This window comes from Lycium barbarum, chromosome 9 (genome assembly GCF_019175385.1).
Source record: "Lycium barbarum isolate Lr01 chromosome 9, ASM1917538v2, whole genome shotgun sequence".
NCBI lineage: Eukaryota > Viridiplantae > Streptophyta > Magnoliopsida > Solanales > Solanaceae > Lycium > Lycium barbarum.
In genome coordinates this window covers 5,352,493-5,371,082 of record NC_083345.1, presented here as the reverse complement: position 1 = coordinate 5,371,082, position 18,590 = coordinate 5,352,493, and the positions used below count along the sequence as shown (strand labels likewise).

Sequence of the window (18,590 nt, the reverse complement as noted above, 5' to 3'; positions counted from 1 at the left end):
ATGGTATAGTCAAATGAGCCTTTCTGAGAGTACTTCAAATTGCATTCTTCTGCACTTTTTTCTTCCCCTTAACATCGTGCCAACCCAAAAGGAGCTTACAAAGATGGAAGTAAAGAACAAGTATGTATCAATAAAAACCAACATAAATGGTGCACCACAAGAGTCTGACTTTGAGATAAAAGTCGAAAACCTCACCCTTACAATTGAGCCAGAATCTAAAGACGTTATCATCAAGAATCTGTTTGTATCAATTGATCCATATCAACTAAACCGGATGAAGAGCGAAAGCTCGTCACAAGCAGCCATAAGTTTTGCAAGTGCCATTACTCCTGGAGAGGCCATTGACACTTATGGTGTAGGAAGAGTGTTGGTTTCTCATCGACCCGACTTCAAGAAAGATGACTTGGTAGCAGGGCTACTTACCTGGGGAGAGTACACTAGAGCAAAAGAAGGTTCCTTGTTGAATAAGTTGGATCCTCTTGGCTTTCCTTTGTCTTACCATGTCGGAGTTTTCGGATTCAGTGGACTTTCTGCCTATGGTGGATTCTTTGAAGTGTGTAAGCCGAAGCCAGGGGAGAATGTTTTCGTGTCTGCTGCTTCAGGTTCAATAGGGAATTTAGTAGGACAGTACGCTAAATTACTCGGATGCTATGTTGTTGGCTCTGCTGGTAGCCAAGAAAAGGTAAAGTTGCTTAAAGATACACTTGGCTTCGACGATGCATTCAATTATAAAGAAGAAACTGACCTTAAATTGACTTTGAAAGCACGTTTCCCTCAAGGGATTGATGTCTACTTTGACAACGTGGGAGGCAAAATGCTAGAAGCAGCAGTCGCAAACATGAACTCATTTGGCAGAGTAGCCATTTGTGGGGTTATTTCTGAGTACACGAATGCCAACACACGAGCTGCCCCGGAGATGTTGGATGTAGTCTACAAGAGGATTACTATTCAAGGATTCTTAGCAGCTGATCTCATGAAAGTGTATGCAGATTTCCTGTCGAAAACAGTTGAGTATCTCCGAGCCGGAAAACTTAAGGCCATTGAAGATGTCTCACAAGGTGTTGAAAGCATTCCCTCTGCTTTTATTGGACTGTTCAATGGTGATAATATAGGCAAAAAGATTGTCAAAGTCGCAGATGAGTAAAAAAAAAAAAAGGGGTCACGAACTTACTTCCAAATTAGGGAACGTCTTATTTGTGCTTCTTTCAAGTGGTAATTTGAGTTCATCTCACTTCAATACTCTTAACACTGTTTTTCAAGAAAATTTGGGAATTCTCTAAATCCCACACTTACCACAACAGTGACATACAAGTTACTGACATAATCCTACTTATCAGACAAAAAGAAAAAGATCTCCACACCCTATATAGCATCCCACTGACTTAGACTAACAATACAACTTTTAAAGTATGTTCCAAATAAACATCAGACTACTACAGCTAGCTTAAGGGATTATGAAGAGCATAACCGTTCAGGTCCCAACGAGCAGCCTATTGCGTCCCACTCACCTCCCCATCCCACCATTGTAATAAACAGAGATATATAAGTAAATGGAAGGGCCTTCAGAAGAAACTCTTAATCAAATAAGCACCTCACTTAACTCTTAATCAAATAAGCACCTCATCAAGGTAGCTTTAACAAGGTAATTGGAATTAGCAAGAACCTTTGGTAGTTTGAGATGGGAAGTTTTCGCCGGTAAAATGAAATTTGCTAGTCAATGCTCAAACAATTCTTCATGGCTAGAAACCCAGCACAGATTTTTAATCAATCTCTTAACAAGAAAGTGAAGAAACATAGAGAGTATATGAAGCATCATTGGCTTAAGAACAAATGTAAACACTTCACATTCACTACCAAACCAACCAAAGCAGGGTCAAGATTCAGACAGAACGTCCTCAAAAACATTTGGTTAAATTCAAATGATTTTATCCCTCTTCCCCACAGCTCTGACTATAGCAAATAGAAAAGATTATACATCATCTTGCAGAGCCCGGCTGCTAAACAAAATGGAAAAGTACATATTTAGCAACTCTTCAAGACCACCACAAGATAAAGTGACCAACAATCATACCAAAATGAATCTCGTACCGAAATAGCAGCAAAACAAAGTGACAATTAATGTACTAGCATCACAATGGGAACAAAGTTTAAGAAGAACGGATCAGGAAGGTGATAAATGTGACCAAGTGTAATATTCACAGCATTAATCATGAACCAGCAGTCTTCCTTCCATTCAAACAGACTAGTTATTATCCTCTGCTGATGCAGAATAAACAAAATTAAGCATATGGTAGTAGCTCCTTTGTTTTTGTACTCTTTAGTTGTTCGTGTTTTCAAATTTATGGTCCTAAAACTGAAGCCACAGGAAGACACACACATATCGCAAGTGTTTCAATGTAAGGCTATTCATTCTTGAGGGGGAGCGTTTAAAGGGCACCATAAAGATGATAACCAAAAAAACATGTCAAACTTACACTGAACAAATTGCAGCACTTGGATTTCAAGTAATCAACTTAAAACCACTTCAGCAAACAAGCTCCATTTTCTAATAAGATATCCAACTTTTTTTCTAATTGGATGTTCCCGAAGGGACAGCTACAAGTTCACTCAGTTATTCAACAGCCTATCAAGATGAACCGAATTACTCTAAGAACTTTCATGAGGCTCCAGAGAAGACGATCAGTACACGGTTTCTTAATGCATTCAAGCATCTATATATTGCCCAAATCTGTCCAATTTGGCATAGACCTATAGGGGTCGTTTGGTTGCTGGTTAGGAGTAGGATTATTCGTGTATTAAAGCCAACATAACTACCACCATTTTTGGCAACACTTTAGTTGCTATGTATAAAATTCAGCACAGGTGTTTGGTTACCAGCTTACAATCCCGCATAACTAATACATGTACAAGTTATGAGGGAATCTATGAATTATTTTATTCAACGTAGAAGACGGAATAACTAACACATGCATACTAAACCCTACATTACTAATACCTGCATAACTCTAACCAACAACTAAACGAACTGTTGGTGCATTCATGGATTTTGTAACAACAGGATGCATGATACGAATTGGTGCAGAACTTTAGAACTTCAATTGAGCATGAGAATAGTAGCATTTCTCAGTTTAATGTTGCTGAAGAGCACCTTACAAGATAAGTTAGAATGTAAAAAAATACAATGCAAGACACAATGTTATCATAAATTTGAGAACAGGGCTATCAGAAGCATCACTAAATGTGAGGTGAAGCAAGGCTTTCAAAGTAGGTGGCCACTTGAAATCTAAGAAAATCACCGGACAGATAATCGTAAGTCGCTTGAATGAACCGTTCCTTGAAATGTACAATACTATCTCTCTGCCAAGCTTCACTAGTACTTCATCACCGTTCCCTGCCACAAACAATGGTGACATATAACCCTTACGATCAACGGGTGATGAGATTGTAACCAACTTAGTCCAAGATTTCTCGACACCGTACAAGAGCAAGTCTATAACCATTAATTATGGAAAAATTGACATGGGTATTGAGGAATTTAGTACTTATAGTAAATAAAGCCATGATTTTGAAACACACATGAATTTAGAGAGGGATTTGAGAGGTAACCTTAAGAGTATCTCATTGCAAAAAATTTAAAGATACCTAGTTCTCAGCTTTAATCCAAGGGAAAATTTACATAAAATAATGAGTCACATGTCCAAGCATATTCACTTGTTAAGAAAAGTATTACTCCCTCCCTCACAAAAATTGACATGGGTATTGAGGAATTTAGTACTTTATAGTAAATGTCTTCCTTTTTTTTTTTTTTTAGTGTGTTCCAAACAATTTGACACCTTTCTTTATTTATAAATAATTTAACTTTGTAAAATAATTTACAGCTACACAAATATCTAAGGCTTGTTTTGAACCACACATTTCAAAAGACTTTCTTTATTTTTTAAATTTTGTGTCAAGTCAAACTAAGACAATCTTTTTGGGACGGAAGGAGTACCATGTTGATACTTATTATTGATCACGCGTGGTGCAAGCATATTCACTAGTTAAGAATGGCTCTAAGTAGGTGTTTGGACAAAATTTGCTTGAAGATGAAGACATAGTATTTGAAATTGAGGCCGAAAAAAGGTACTATAATATTTGAAAGGTCAAATTGTGGATGAATATGAATCACTTCATAAAAATAAGTCGAAATATGTAAATAAACAATCATTATTTCACCTGAAATTCTCAGCATATAAGTTTTTCAATATTCCAAATATTTGCTTGGTGTAAATATTGAGCACTAGTAAAATCCGCCCTCATTTTTAACTTTTCTTAAAGGAGCAATCAAAAGGTATTTGAAAAGACATAAATCAGAGATCATTACAGAAATAGTAATACTAGCATATTCCATTTTTTTCAGGACAAAATGTCATGTAGTGTAATGAACCAAAAGGCTGGAACCATCAGTGTAACTTAGTTTATCAAGTTACAAAATTTAAAGCTTTCATCCGTTTGGATCCTATTCTAGACTTGTTGGCACTAGTATAAAAGATATCTTACCAACAAATGGATTTTTCTTATAACTATGGTGGCCGGACCAACTTGCGCATGCCTCAACTTATTCTACGAGATACCCGCTACCTCCCACAAGTACATGTTAACTATATACACCCAACCTTGAACAAACAAGAAGAAATCACCCAATATGTTTTTTTCTCTGCCTCCGCGGGTTTGAATCTTGCGACTTCATGGTTCTCAACCCACTCAATTTATCGCCAGACCACACCCTTGGGTATTGTTACCAACGCAACAAATGTCTTACTGCATAATCCTTTTTCATTTTTCTTTCCTTTCACTATGTATCATTGAAAAACTCCTTTTGGCTTCTTTTTCATTTCACAGTTGAGATATCATTATAACAAGAAGAAATCATGACTATTGCCATCGTAAGTAACATATGACAGATCAACATCTAGTTCAGATTAGTCTGCATACCACAGACATTCAAGGGAAAAAGACGCTCGTTCAACATTCTGTTGCGACCAACTTCACATAAAACTATCAACAACATGAGATGCAATGAGGAAACGTAGGTAAGTCTCCCTCTATGTGCACACAGCAATAACATTGGTACATCACAACGAACAGTAAAAACAGAGAAAACACATGCTGCTTCTTTGCGCTCCATGCGGCCAGCAGGGGGTGAATCAGTTCTTCCTAGAATAGCTTTCACTTCCTGAAAGTTCAATGTACATAACTGTCAACAAAAAACTTCATTGACATCACATATGACAAGTAAAGGCAGTGTAGATCTAGAAAGCAACACATGAAGAGCTCTACTGGCCTTGTTTAAAGAAAAAAAAAAGTCTAAGCTCTATTTCCCAACATTTCAGATATGTCAACGACGATTCTGTCCATGTCCTAAGCTGAAAATGAACAAATACAAGGTAGTTAAGTAACCTGATGTCAAACTGCATGAAAGTGGTGCATAAATGGTATACTTAATATGATAAATTCCTTAAGAAATAAGTTTTCAGAAAGAGTTACAAGAGACACCCATGCTGATCCACGTGCAACATATTGACCCACCTAGAACGGGGTTATTTAATTCAGAGCTGGAGCAGTTCACAGAAGGCATGATCCTCCCTAGCTCCACCAAATCTAACTCGCAAGAATTTCCACACACAAACCTTTTGGCTTTTTAACCCTTTTCCCCCGTAAAGTTTCTACTAAAACAATTAAAGTTATGTAGGCTACGTCTCATTTCTCCCCTTTTTCCTCAAATTAGTGCCTCACAAAGGATGCAAATCAACAAATAGAACCAGAACAGTAAGTAGATCCATGTTCAAATTCTTGAAATAGCTTTCCAACAAGGATAAGCTTTTTTTCCTTGTTAGTTATATATATATATATATATATATATATATATATATATATATATTCATGTTCATGACCAGGTTTCAGTTCCTATCATTATTATTTTATGTCCCATGTTATTTCATTCAGTTGCTTTACATACCAGTACATTCAATGTGTTGACGTCCCCTTTTATTGCCCGGAGGCCTGCATTTCATGATGCAGGTACTGATATACCGGACGACACATCTGCTCAGTAGGACAGCATTCGTATGTAAGGCTTACCCTTTTTTTTTTTTTTTGGCATGTCCTAGAGCTAAGTAAGGTATGGCACGCATCTTGGGGTAACTCTACTCTTTGATTCCGAACTTGTTGTGATTCTTATTCACTTCTTGACATGAGCATACCTAATATAGACGAGTTATTATATGATTGAATAACGAGTAAAGCATAAAGAGTTCTTGCTTCCAAAAGAGTTTTGTATGTATTAATGTCCCTAACTTTCGTAGACGGTCTCGGATTGCTTTGAAACGTTCGTAGAGGTTTCTGTACTAAAATGTCCATAACTTTCTTATACTAACTCGGATTGATCCGAAACGTGTTTGTGATCCCTCAAGTGTCGGCTAGCGTACCTATCCATCGAGTCTTAAAAATTGTTTTATGTGCATATAGTTTCTCACTACTCTGCTCGTGGATGCCTCAATATGTCCTTCACTGAGCCCGGGCCAAGATACGTTATCGTGCGTATTCCACTGCATTGTTCATATCTATATATATATATATATATATAGATATGAACAATGCAGTGGAATACATTGACTTTGGTCAGACTTTACATAATCACGCTAAATATTTGATATCAAAACAATAGACTTCCCGTGAAATGCATTAAACAAGGCTATTGATCTCTCACTTGATGATACATCACCATAGCACCTAAGAGTACGAAAAAAGGTCAAGTTACATATACGATTCGCCGATCTATTTAGAAACAAGATAAAAGAATTATTTATAGCAGCGACACTTCTTGTTTAAAATAACAAAGATGAAAAGAATTCGAACTTTAGTAATTAGAAGACAAAACCTTAACCAAATTTCTCTAGATTCCCCTGTTCATTGGTATCACCGTCTACTCTCGTGATCTTAACAGCTTAATGTGTTTCCTCAATAGCTTTCTCCTTCCAACCCACTTTGGTACATATCAATGTTATTACCAAACTGAAAAAAGATTCACATTGACCTAATACGCAATAGAATGAGAAGGTAGTGACAAGGAAAATTAACAGTAAGGAATAAGCAGCAAGGAAAAGGACCAAACTAACTCTTATTCCACAATTCCCGTATTTCCTCTTTTCCCCTATTAAGTTTTACCTAAGAAAAGTAAAAATAGACCCGAGATCAAACAATAACCCTAGCAAGGGATACACACATTCCGCTGACATGATTTCCGTGTATCTAGTCCTCTTTATGATTATTCTGTCTAGAGGCAAAATAGACTCCCTTATAAAGCTGCTCAAGAAGAACACCAAAACTAAAGAAGAACAACACAGATAGTAGGCAGACCGTAATACCTGAAGAAAAATACAGCTAGCACTTAGGAGCAAGGACAAAACCAAAACTAGTCCAGAAGAATAAACAGTTAGTTACCTATCAAAGGGAGTGAGAAATGCCAAAATCAGATACTAGGCAGACCGTAACACCTATTCCAAAATTACTGAATTTCCTCTTTCTGCCTTATTAAGTTAATTAAAGAAACTCCCAAATCAAACAATAACCCTGAGAAGGACCTCGGCATTATTGGTGCATTCACCTGCCACAACTCTTCTATGTTCCTGGTGCTCTATGCTCCGTCTAGAAGCATAACATTCCCTTAAAACACATCATTTACTACAAAATTGAAGACAAAATTATTGTTCCTTGAAGACTCCTAGCGATACAGTTTAAAGATATCCTTTACCTGTGCATTGTCTTGTTTTATATGTGAATTTACAATCAGAATTAACAACACTTAAGATAAAAAGTACTCTTACAAGTTATTTGTTACTCGAGATACCTTGATCTAAGCTTTTGTAGCCTTTTGTGTTTTGTTGCATCCGCTGCCCCTTCTCTAGAGAAAGGACAAACTAGACTTTCAACGTAGACTTCTGCCTTAGGACCGCCATTAAACTCAATAACCTTTGAATATCTTAACGAATCATCCTTCGGATTGTATATCATGGAAGTTGCATGAAACAGAAACATAACCAAAATTTCACCTTTATTTGACATGAAAGAAGGCAGAGAAAAAACATGACGATCCCCCACATAACGATCAGGATAATTGATGGTAAACATCTTTGTCCAAGATTCTTTAGCCCCATACTCCTTCATAATCCAAATAGATATATGTTTTCCGTGGTTATTACAAAAGACAGAAAGATCACTACCTAACACTTCCAGCAACAAATCAATATCTCCCTCTTCGTAGCAGGGATGCTCCACCTCTCCCCATTTCTCATTAGCCAAATCAAAAGAAGTGATGGTCCACTCCTTGTAAAAAACATACAGACCATCAACAGTAGCAGTAGGCCAGTAAAGTTTCCCCTTCACAAATTTACCTGAAACATCTAATTGCTCCCGACTTCGACGATCATCAACACTTGCCCAAGGATCAACACTTCTCCAAGAATCACTCTTTAGACTATATATTTTGAGCTTACCTCGATTGAACTTGCCACACCTACAAAACGTACCACTAGCTTATAGTCATCATGAAGCTCATCATATCCAAAACCATTCATTCGCCACATTTCAAACTGCAATGTAGGTCTAGGAGTAGGCAATTTCTTGTACTTTCTATTCGATGGATTCCATAGAAACACATTATATTTCTCATCCGCAAGACAAATCAATCCATTGACGGAACCTAGAATCATTTCAAGGTGAGGCAATTCGTTGTACAATCCATCGGATGTCATGCGATATCTCAAGTCAAATACCTCCGTAACGGACTCAGAAAAAAAAGAATTAAGAGTACAATCTTTAAGATTCAAGGACCCATGTCTACAAATCCATATAAGCCTATGGTGGGTATAATCCTCGTTATTAGCAGATACACTAAGATGGGTCTTGATAAATTCAGGGCTAGATATTAAAGCAAGCCAAGATTTTGAAACAGACCTGAATTTCAAGAGGGATTTCACTGGTAGCCTTAAGAGTATTTCAGTGATGAGTTCTGGTGGCAGAATAGGAATTGTCAAGATTGAATCTTTAACTGAAGTTGATGAAAACTGAGCTTGGTTTGTAAGTCTGCTACATTTTGGATGTTGATGGGAGGCTTCACCTACCTCGGATTCCATTTGAGTGAGCTCAGTATTCTTTACACAGTGAAATTTTCTCAAATTCAACTAGTCAGCTGTGGACTGTTGAGTTTTTCAAGAATATATATATAGTAACCCTAGAGGCTAGTGTACAATACTATTGGCAAAATAGTGATTTAATGATTTAAGTCTCTGATTTATTGTCTTAATCCAATTTGGGGTCTCGTGTTATTAAGCTAAGCACATTTGACCTTTAATTACTCTAACTAGAAAGTTTTGACTGTCTTAATCCAATTTTAGTCCTCGTGTTATTAAGCTAAGCACATTTGACCTTTAATTATTCTAACTAGAAAGTTTTGACTGTCTTAATCCAATTTTGATCCTCGTATTATTAAGCTAAGCACATTTGACCTTTAATACTCTAAATGGAAAGTTTTGACTGTCTTAATCCAATTTTGGTCGCCGTATTATTAAGCTAAGCACATTTGACCTTTAATTACTTTAAATGGAAAGTTTAGCACTAATATTAGATCTTAAAGAAATAATGGTCAACAACACATTTGAACTATCATTTTTTTTTTTGCAAGTTTACTATGAACATCCATGTATTAAATCATAAAGAGATAGTATCGTGAGTTTACTACCACCATCCATGTATACATACATGTTGATAGTTTAGATAGGAAAAGAAAACAACTGATAGTTGGGGTGTGAAACTTGCAAAAATGTAGTAGTTTAAATGTGTTTTTGACCATTAACTTAATCTTAAATATGTGTATGGTTGAAGTCCTGTGAATTTAGATTTGTGTTCCTCCTATTAGGTAATCACATAACTTGACTTTCTAATTATAAGTTGTTATTGTGAAAAAGATGAACGTTGTATAGCCCTTAAATTTAGTGTCACGAATCTTGAAAGGGAAGTTGCTAGTGAACAGAAACTCCTTTAAACCAAAATCAGAAAGTAATCAACGCGTTTATTACTGCATTAGCCTTTTCTTTCACTATATGTATCATTGATTAACTCCTATTGGCTTCTTTTCCCATTCGTTGGCAAAGATATCACCATAACTAGAACAAACTTTGACTAAGATCATCAACTATAAGTAGCAGATGGCATGTCATCTTCTAGGACAAATCAATATAAATACAACAAACATTCAAGGGAAGGAGAAGCTTGTTCAACATTTTGTTGCCTCACTTAAAACTACCAAAAATGTGAGATGCAATGAGCAAACGTAGGTAAGTCTCGCTCGATACATGCACATGGTAATCTACATTAGTACATCACAATGAAAAGTGAAAACGGGGAAAACCCATGCTTCTTTGTTGCACTGGATGCAGTCCGTGTGGGTTGGATCAGTTGTTCATAGCATAGCCTCTCACTTCCCTGAAAGTTCATTGATATGAGAAAGTTAACAACGAACCCCATCGCGTCTCATATGATGAGTAAAAGCAGTGAAGATTTAGAAAGCACCACATGCAGGTGCAGGCCAGCACCATGGACAGTCTACATTTGACATGTATCAAACATATTTTTAATCAGAAATTGCTGGCCTTGTTTAAGCAAAATATGCGAGCTCCATTTTCCAACATTTGAGAAATGTCAAAGGTGCTACGGTTCACAGCTCTAAACAGTGAAGATAAACAACACAGGTAGTTAAGTAATCTGAAATCTAGACTGCACAAAGGTGCTGGACAAATGGTATACGTAGTCTATAAATACCAAAAGAAAATAAAAAAATAAGAAAGCGTCACAAGATATAATCATGTTGATCCACGGTGCAACATATTGACCCGCCTAAAAATGGGTTATTTGACTCAGAGCTGGAGCACTTCACAAAAGGCACAGCCCTGCCCAACTCCACCAAATCTAACTCACTAGAATTTCCAAATGCAAACATTTTGGCGTTTTAACCTTTTTCCCTCGTATTATCTCCACTAAAATGTACAATTAAAGCTACCTTAGCTAAGTCTCATTTCTCCCTTCTTTACCTCTGTTTAGTGTCTCACAGAGGATGCAAATCAAGAAATAAAACCACAACAATAACTAAATCCATGTTTCAAATTCTTGAAATTGTTTTACTACGAGGATTAGATGTTTTTGCTTGTTTGTACATGCTTGGCGACATTAACTTTGGTCAGATTTCACAGTCAACTAATAGCTGATACCATAATGAAATAAGAGTTTCCCTTGAAATGATGCATCGAACAAGGCTGTTCATCTCTCACTTGGTGATACATAACCTTAGCACCAAAGAATTCTGAAAAAGGTCAAACTGCATATACATCAGCCGCTCTATTTAGGAACAAGATAAAAGAGCTCTTTATAACAGGGAAACTTCTCTTTTAAGATAATGAAGATGAAAAGAATTTATACTTTAGTTAGTATAACTTAGAAGACAACCATCTTAAACAAAGCTTTAAACAATTAAATCTCAGTTTATTTCTCTACATTCCCCTGTTCATCGGCACCTCCAATCTACTCTAGTGATCATAACAGCTAAATATGTTTCCTCAACTGCTTTCTCCTTCTAACTCACTTTTGTTCAAATCAATGTTATTTCCCAAACTGAAAGAAGATTCAGCAATTGATTGACCAAATATGTAACAGAATCAGAAGATAAAAGAAAATTAACAGTAAGCTATAAGCAGCAGGGAAACGAAACTGGATAGTATGTCTTACTTTAACTCCAATTCATAATCCTCATACTTCCTTTTTTTCTATATTAAGTTTCACCTAAGAAGACTAGTAAAAGTAGGCTCTGGATCAAAATAACCCTGTCAAGGGTTACAGAGATTTCCCTGCGGCCTGCCATGATTTCCGTGTACCTGCTGGTCTTTATGCTTACTTCGTCTAGATGCCAGAAAAAAAAAATTGAGAAAAAAAACCCTTACAAAACTTCTCAAGAAGAGAAAAACAAAGTCCAATTCAATTTATTTAGTGGATAACAGTAAACACTAAAAACTATAACCAAATAATCATTCTTGGGACAAGTTGTTTCATGGAGCAATGCAAAAAGGAGAAAGGACAAACAAAATATCCAAGAAGATATATTGTAAAGATGTCGCAGACGTGATATCTTGTTCTATTCTATAGTTGACAAAAGAAACAGAACAGAACAGCTCTTGTGAAAAATGTATTAAGCAGAGCTCTTACATGTCATAAGTCATGGGATTGTCATTCATCCAAGCTTATGCAGCCTTCATTGCTGTTGTATGCTCGGTTCATTTCGTAAAAGGGGAGAAACTAGGGTTTCGATGTAGATTTCCGCCTCAAGACAGGCATCGAAGTTAGTCACCTCTGGATATCTGATCGAGTCATCATCCGGATTGTATATCATGAAAATTGATCCAAACACGAGCAAGATTTCACCTTTATTTGACACGCAAAGGGGTGGAGAAAACATATACTTGCCAGGATCATTAGGACATCTGATCGTATACATTTTAGTCCAAGAATCTTTAACCCCATACTCCTTCATAACCCACACATCTGCTCGAGTTTTCTGATAATTACAAAGCACGGAAAGATCATTTTCCAACACCCCCATCACAAAATCAAAATTTCCTTCTTCATAGCAGGGCTGCTCCACCTTTCCCCATTTCTCATCAGTCAAATCGACAGAAATTATGTCCCAGCAATTATACTCACCAAGACGAGCAGTAGTAGCCCAATGAAGCTTCCCATTCACAAACTTACCCGAATCATTCAATAACAACCCACCCTGAAAATCATCAACATTTCTCCAAGAATCACTCTTTAGTCCATATATCTTGACCTCAACCTCATACGCACCACCAGAACCAAAAATACAAAAAATACCCACTACCTTATAATCATCACGAACCTCATCATATCCAAAACCATACATGAAATAGTAACCACACCTCAACTTAGGCCTAGAATCAGGCAATTTCTTGAACTTCCTAATCGACGGGTTCCATAAAAACAAGTCATTCTCCTCAATAGCAACACAAATCAACCCATTAACAGAACCCACAATCCAAACAGATTTATGTGGGTTTTTCATAGGATAATCCAAGTCAAATGCCTCAGTATCACCCCCATTTAATAAAGAACCAAGTGAACAGTCCTTAAGATTGTATTCAGGTTGAACAAAACTCAACATAAGTCTATGGTGAGTGTATTCCTTGTTATTAGAAGATAAACTTAAATGGATGTTGATAAATTCATTGCTACAGATTAAAGAAAGCCAAGATTTTGAAACACACCTGAATCTCAAGAGTGATTTCACTGGTAGTCTTGAGAGGATTTCAGTGATGAGTTCTGGGGGCAAAATAGGGATTTCCAAGATTGAATCTTGCATTGAAGTTGATGGATTTTGAGAATGGTTTGTGGGTTTACTTCTCTTTGGGTGTTGATGGGTGTCTTCAGATTTCATTTTGGGTTGCAAAAATTTGAGCTTTCTGAGAAGAGGTTTGATTGTCTTGCTCTGTATTTGTGGAAGTTTCTCAGTATTTGCTTTGTTCAGTGTATTTTCCTCAAATTGTACTAATCTGATGTGGACTTTTTCGTCTTCCAAAAAAATAATGTATTTTAGTCCTACCGTACAACTGGGGTTAACAAAATGAGTACCTAATGTTGACTGGTTCAAAAAAAAAAATCAAAGAAGAAAATTTTGTTCGAGAGTCAATTTGATATTTTGACTAATATTTACAACTTAAAATTAGATTAAGGGCAAAAATACCTCTCAACTTTGCAATTTAGAGCAGATATATCCCTTGTTAAAAAGTGGTGCATATGTACCCCTACCGTTATACAAATGGTGCAAATATATTCTTTTCGCTGACAATTTTTTTTTTTCTAAAAAAAATCATTTTAACCTATTTTTTAATTAAAAAAATGTCACGTGGCTTCAAAAAAGTAAGTCTACCCATTTTTTAAGTAGACTTATTTTTCAAAGCCACGAGAGAGTTTTTTTTTCTAGTGGATTGTTTGGTTCGTTTAAAAAAAATATGAGTCTACCTATTTTTCTTAAAAGAACTAGACCCAATCCTCCCGAAAAAAAAAAATTACCACGTGGCTCTAAAAATAAGTCTACTAAAAAAAATGGGTAGACTTATTTTGTTAAAGCCACGTGGCATTTTTAATTAAAAAACAAGCTAAGTAATTTTTTTTTAAAAAAAAAAACCTGCTAGCGACAAGGGCATATTTGCACCATTTGTATAACGACGGGGGTATATATGCACCACTTTATTAATGAGGGGTATATTTGCTCTAAATAAAAAAATTGAGGGGTATATTTACACCTTTTCTCTTAGATTAATTTGATGTTTTAAAATTAAATTTTAGATATTCTTTTTTTTGGTAATTAAAGTTATTTTATTTACCAAAGTAGATCGTTTACAGCTCATCAAAATTTCCCAGAGTAGGACATAGGACAGGCCCTATTCTGGTGAATATCTTCTTACAACCATCCTCCTATATAAACAGACTATGGATAACAATTCATTAGTTGGAGCATTTGTCTGTGTTTTGGCTTCATGTTTGCTCTGTAGAATACCTCCTGAGCAATTTGTCTTAGCACACCATCGACTCCCTTGGACCTCTTCTGGAATAGCCTATTGTTTCTTTCCTGCCATACATAGTACACAGCTGCTGCAAGCACAATCTTGTACACTTCAGCCTTACTACTTCTTCCCTTGCACCATGTCTCAGCCCACTTTAGTTCATCAGTCCACTCCATATTGCTTCTATTGATGTTGAGCCATTGTAGCAACCTCGACCAAATGGCTCCTGAGAAAGGACAGGCAAAGAATGCATGGTTGATTGTCTCTGGTGCCCCTCTGCATAGCTGGCATTGTTCATCAATATCCATTCCCCACTTAATTAATCTATCACATGTGTATAACCTCTGCAATGCAGCTAACCTCAGTATGAAAATCCATTTTGGAGAGCCTTGATTTCCACATATTATACCCTTCCAGCTAACTTTGTCGAATTGCTATTGGAACCTTTGGTATATATTTTTGATGGTTAGTTGCTGGACAGTTTGTAGTTCTGTCCTGGAGTACCCGGCTTCATCAAAGTATTTTTTTGTCTTGAATATCTTCTGCACTGCCCATGATGCTTGGTTTGTTTCAATCTCCCAAACACTTCTGCATTTCCCATAGTATGTATGGATCCATCTTACCCAGAGTTTATCTTTCTTCATACACATATTCCACAACAACTTACAGACAGCAGCTCGATTCCACAGCACTATGTCAATGAAATTTAGCCCACCTGTTGATTGGGGCTGGCACAGTTTGCTCCAAGCTACTAAAGCTTTCCTGGTAGGTTCAGCTTTGCCTGTCCAGAGGAATCTTTTGCACATTTGTTCAATCAGCCCAGTAATCTTCTTAGGGAGAATGAATATTTGAGACCAGTAAGTTTGCATTGAGAAAAGGACACTTTTTATCAACTGAGTCCTGCCAGCGTAGGACAGGAATTTTGTTGTCCAGGATGAAATTTTGCCTAGCATTCTCTCCAACAAAGGTTCACATTGGGCAATGGATAGTCTTTTTGTGCTAAGGGGCACGCCCAGATACCTAAAGGGCATCTCCCCTTTTGTGAACCCAGTGTATTCTAGAATTTGGGCCTGGACTGTTTGGTTGACCCCTCCAAAATAGATACAACTTTTGCTTTTATTTGCTATTAACCCAGATGCTGCAGAAAATGTTGTAAACTGGTCAAATAGCAACTAGACAGATTGTATATCACGTCTACAGAATAATAGTAAGTCATCAGCAAATCCCAATCTGAAATATATCTGAAAGTAGCCAACATGGCTAAACCAAAACGACTGAACAACTGCCAACAAGGCTAACATAATAAACATTTGACTGTCTAAACTGTGTCTATGAAGCCTCTAAGAGTACTGAATAATAGAGCTGTCTATAAACTGAAATAACTGGATAGCTGACAACGCCCCGAAGGAATTTGGGGCTCACTAGTAGCTGATACGTGCACTCTTAAATAGCTGAGTCGTCAAGCTGTATATCGTTGCCTGCATCGCGAGATGAGGCCCCCAAGCAATAAAAAGGGACATCAACACATTTGAATTGTACTGGTATGTAAAGCAACTGAAGCAATAAAATACTAGAACTGAAACTGATAACTGATAACTGTAACTGTAATAGCAAGGAAGTAGAGATATGAATACTCCCTGCTCTATATCTGAATCATCTGTATTATCTGTGTTTGTATATGTGGGGCCTCGGCCCAATAATAAATGCACGCTATGGCCTCGGCCTAGTAGTGCGTCAGTCAATGGCCTCGGCCATGTATACGTATACACAAGACTGTGTTGTGCCCTCGGGAAAAATCACATATGTATAATTATGGTTCATTAATAAGGACTGAGACCATGATAACAACGAACAATGCTGAACTAAAATAGACATGCTAGACTGAATTGAAAACACTGACTGTTTCTGAGCATACTGAATTTCTAGACTGAGACTCATGTGGTAACATTACATAAGTCTATATAGATTACGTACTGAGTTCATGATATTCAAAGTGACAACCATGAACGAATTCTGTAACTGCAACCCTAGAAGATAACAGTTCTAAAACATATCATGAAACTAGGGCTAAATTGTATTCTGAGTCAAATTATTGACAAGTATGAAGAATGACGCGTAGGGAGAATCATGAGCATTCCCTAATGTAGATAGTTAGCCTCACATACCTTAATTCCAGCCGTTGAGCGTAATACAATGTTCGTCAACCCTTTCAACTTTGATCTATATCAATAAAAGTCAAAGGGATTCTATATTAGCAGTAATATTCATGCTTTGGTCATCTAAGCATTTTATCAAACACTTAGTGGGCATAAAGCTCCACAATCTCCATTAACGGTGTTTCTTCACCCAATTCCCATTCTATTACTTCTAGGTGATTCTACAATCTCAATTAGGTGTAATTAACATCATTCTCCATCACCCATATCATTATAACAATCTCAAGTCAACAATCCAAAACCCTAATATAGTTCGTGTAATTCTCTTTACTAAACTCATTTACTATTCTCCCAAGAACTCATCAATTCACTATTATGAATGATTAGAGTGCAGAAGCATTACCTTTTTGGCGTTCAATCCTCTTGAATACGAGGTCTAGGGTTTCCACGCCCAACAATAATGTTCCACTCACTACTCTATTGATTAAAAGGGTTTACTCAAGTTAAAAAGAGATTAGGGACTTGAATTCAATCTAGAATCATTATAAAACTTACCTTGTAGGGTTCTTGAGGCTTGAGACTTGTTCTCTCTGACTTTAGGGTGATTTTTCGTGACTAGGGGTGTTAGGGAAATAAACCTCAAGCTTAAATATAACTTAAAACGCGAAATCCCAAATTTTGACCCGAAACCCGGCCTGTTATACGATGGGCTCGCGACGCACACGCAGCGCACGACCATCTGCAGGTAAATATTCAGAGAGGGGGTTTTTGTGCGATCGGCGCGCGACGCGGGACCAGTGCACGCGCCCTCTCAACGGACGTGTGTCGGTTCTGCACAGTGTTCGGTAAAATGGACATAACTTCTTGTACACAGCTCTGTTTGGGCTCCACAATATACCGTTGGAAAGATATTTCAAAGAGCTACAAATTTCATGTTTTAAGTTTCCTCAAATTCCCGACGGATTTTCTTGAAATTTGACTGGAAGTCAGACGTATCGAAAACTTAGCCGATTCTATAGAATTTTAAGTGCCTTACTATTAGCCATATTGAGACGATCATATCTCCTTGTTCCGATCTCTGATTGGCCTGGTCTTTATATCGTTAGAAAGGTATTTCTACGTATTACAACTTTCATTATGGGTACTTTCCCAAATTCCCAACTAATCAAGGAGTTATGGCTGCCCGAAGTAGGCCTATCAACCATTTTCACAAAACGTTCAACCCTTCAGTTTTTTCCACTAGAACTCTAACGATACGGGTTGTTACAATAGAAACCTATTTCTCATATTAGCTAATCAAGTTAGATTCATTTTCTAATTTTGTTGTTAGTGTTGAAAGATCAATTTGCGAGGGCCAATTGCACACGATTCGAAACTCGCTATATAATGGTCTTGCTCCTCTACCTTTATCCACTATAACAAAGTTACGTGCGCTTAACCCTCACACATCACAAGCTAAAGTCTTACCACTAGACTAAAACACTGGGGGCATAATAAAAGAAGCTAGATTAAACAACAAACCATGGAAGTGCTATACCAAAGGGTCATCAGCACGTTCATCAGCCACGACTTCTATGTCCCTGGTAGTCATTATTCTTACTTTCTCTGGAGGCACACCATAACAGTGTTCCAAGTAGAAACAGTATAATGCACAGGATCATTTTGTTTGAAGTAGAAGACTAAATTCTTATGAAGCAAATAGAATTTAATCACTTGAGGACAATGTATTATGTATATAGTGAAATTCTTACTAGTTATTTGTTACTTG

At 36.9% G+C, this 18,590-nt stretch overlaps 4 protein-coding genes across 11 annotated transcripts; 1 reads left to right on the top strand and 3 right to left on the bottom strand.

The window, feature by feature from the left end:
• Positions 1 to 1,179, top strand: LOC132610892 (2-alkenal reductase (NADP(+)-dependent)-like). Its single transcript, XM_060325297.1, has one exon. The coding sequence runs from the start codon at positions 14 to 16 to the stop codon at positions 1,142 to 1,144; it is 1,131 nt and encodes a 376-aa protein (XP_060181280.1). The 5' UTR covers positions 1 to 13; the 3' UTR covers positions 1,145 to 1,179.
• Positions 1,180 to 4,892: 3,713 nt separating this feature from the next.
• On the bottom strand, positions 4,893 to 13,642 carry LOC132611330 (F-box/kelch-repeat protein At3g23880-like). 8 transcript variants are annotated; one of them, XR_009571546.1, is made up of 3 exons: positions 12,292 to 13,642; positions 10,609 to 10,761; positions 10,233 to 10,521 (listed from the first exon to the last, which is right to left on the bottom strand). XR_009571546.1 is itself a non-coding variant. In XM_060325764.1 (2 exons), the coding sequence occupies exon 1, from the start codon at positions 13,535 to 13,537 to the stop codon at positions 12,338 to 12,340; it is 1,200 nt and encodes a 399-aa protein (XP_060181747.1). In that variant the 5' UTR covers positions 13,538 to 13,642; the 3' UTR covers positions 4,893 to 5,215; positions 12,292 to 12,337. The 8 variants fall into 8 exon arrangements, 6 of the variants coding, with proteins under 6 accessions (XP_060181747.1, XP_060181744.1, XP_060181743.1 ...); XR_009571547.1 differs by having other exon boundaries at positions 10,609 to 10,641; XM_060325764.1 differs by lacking the exons at positions 10,233 to 10,521; positions 10,609 to 10,761 and adding an exon at positions 4,893 to 5,215.
• Positions 5,236 to 9,173, bottom strand: LOC132611565 (F-box protein CPR1-like). Its single transcript, XM_060325981.1, has 3 exons — positions 8,852 to 9,173; positions 7,889 to 8,573; positions 5,236 to 5,405 (listed from the first exon to the last, which is right to left on the bottom strand). Exons 1-3 carry the CDS (start codon positions 9,171 to 9,173, stop codon positions 5,378 to 5,380), a joined length of 1,035 nt encoding a protein of 344 aa, XP_060181964.1. The 3' UTR covers positions 5,236 to 5,377.
• An 857-nt stretch (positions 13,643 to 14,499) lies between the features above and the next one.
• Positions 14,500 to 14,974, bottom strand: LOC132611564 (uncharacterized). The gene is made up of 2 exons (XM_060325980.1): positions 14,660 to 14,974; positions 14,500 to 14,577 (listed from the first exon to the last, which is right to left on the bottom strand). Exons 1-2 carry the CDS (start codon positions 14,972 to 14,974, stop codon positions 14,500 to 14,502), a joined length of 393 nt encoding a protein of 130 aa, XP_060181963.1.
• Between the last annotated feature and the right edge of the window lie 3,616 nt (positions 14,975 to 18,590).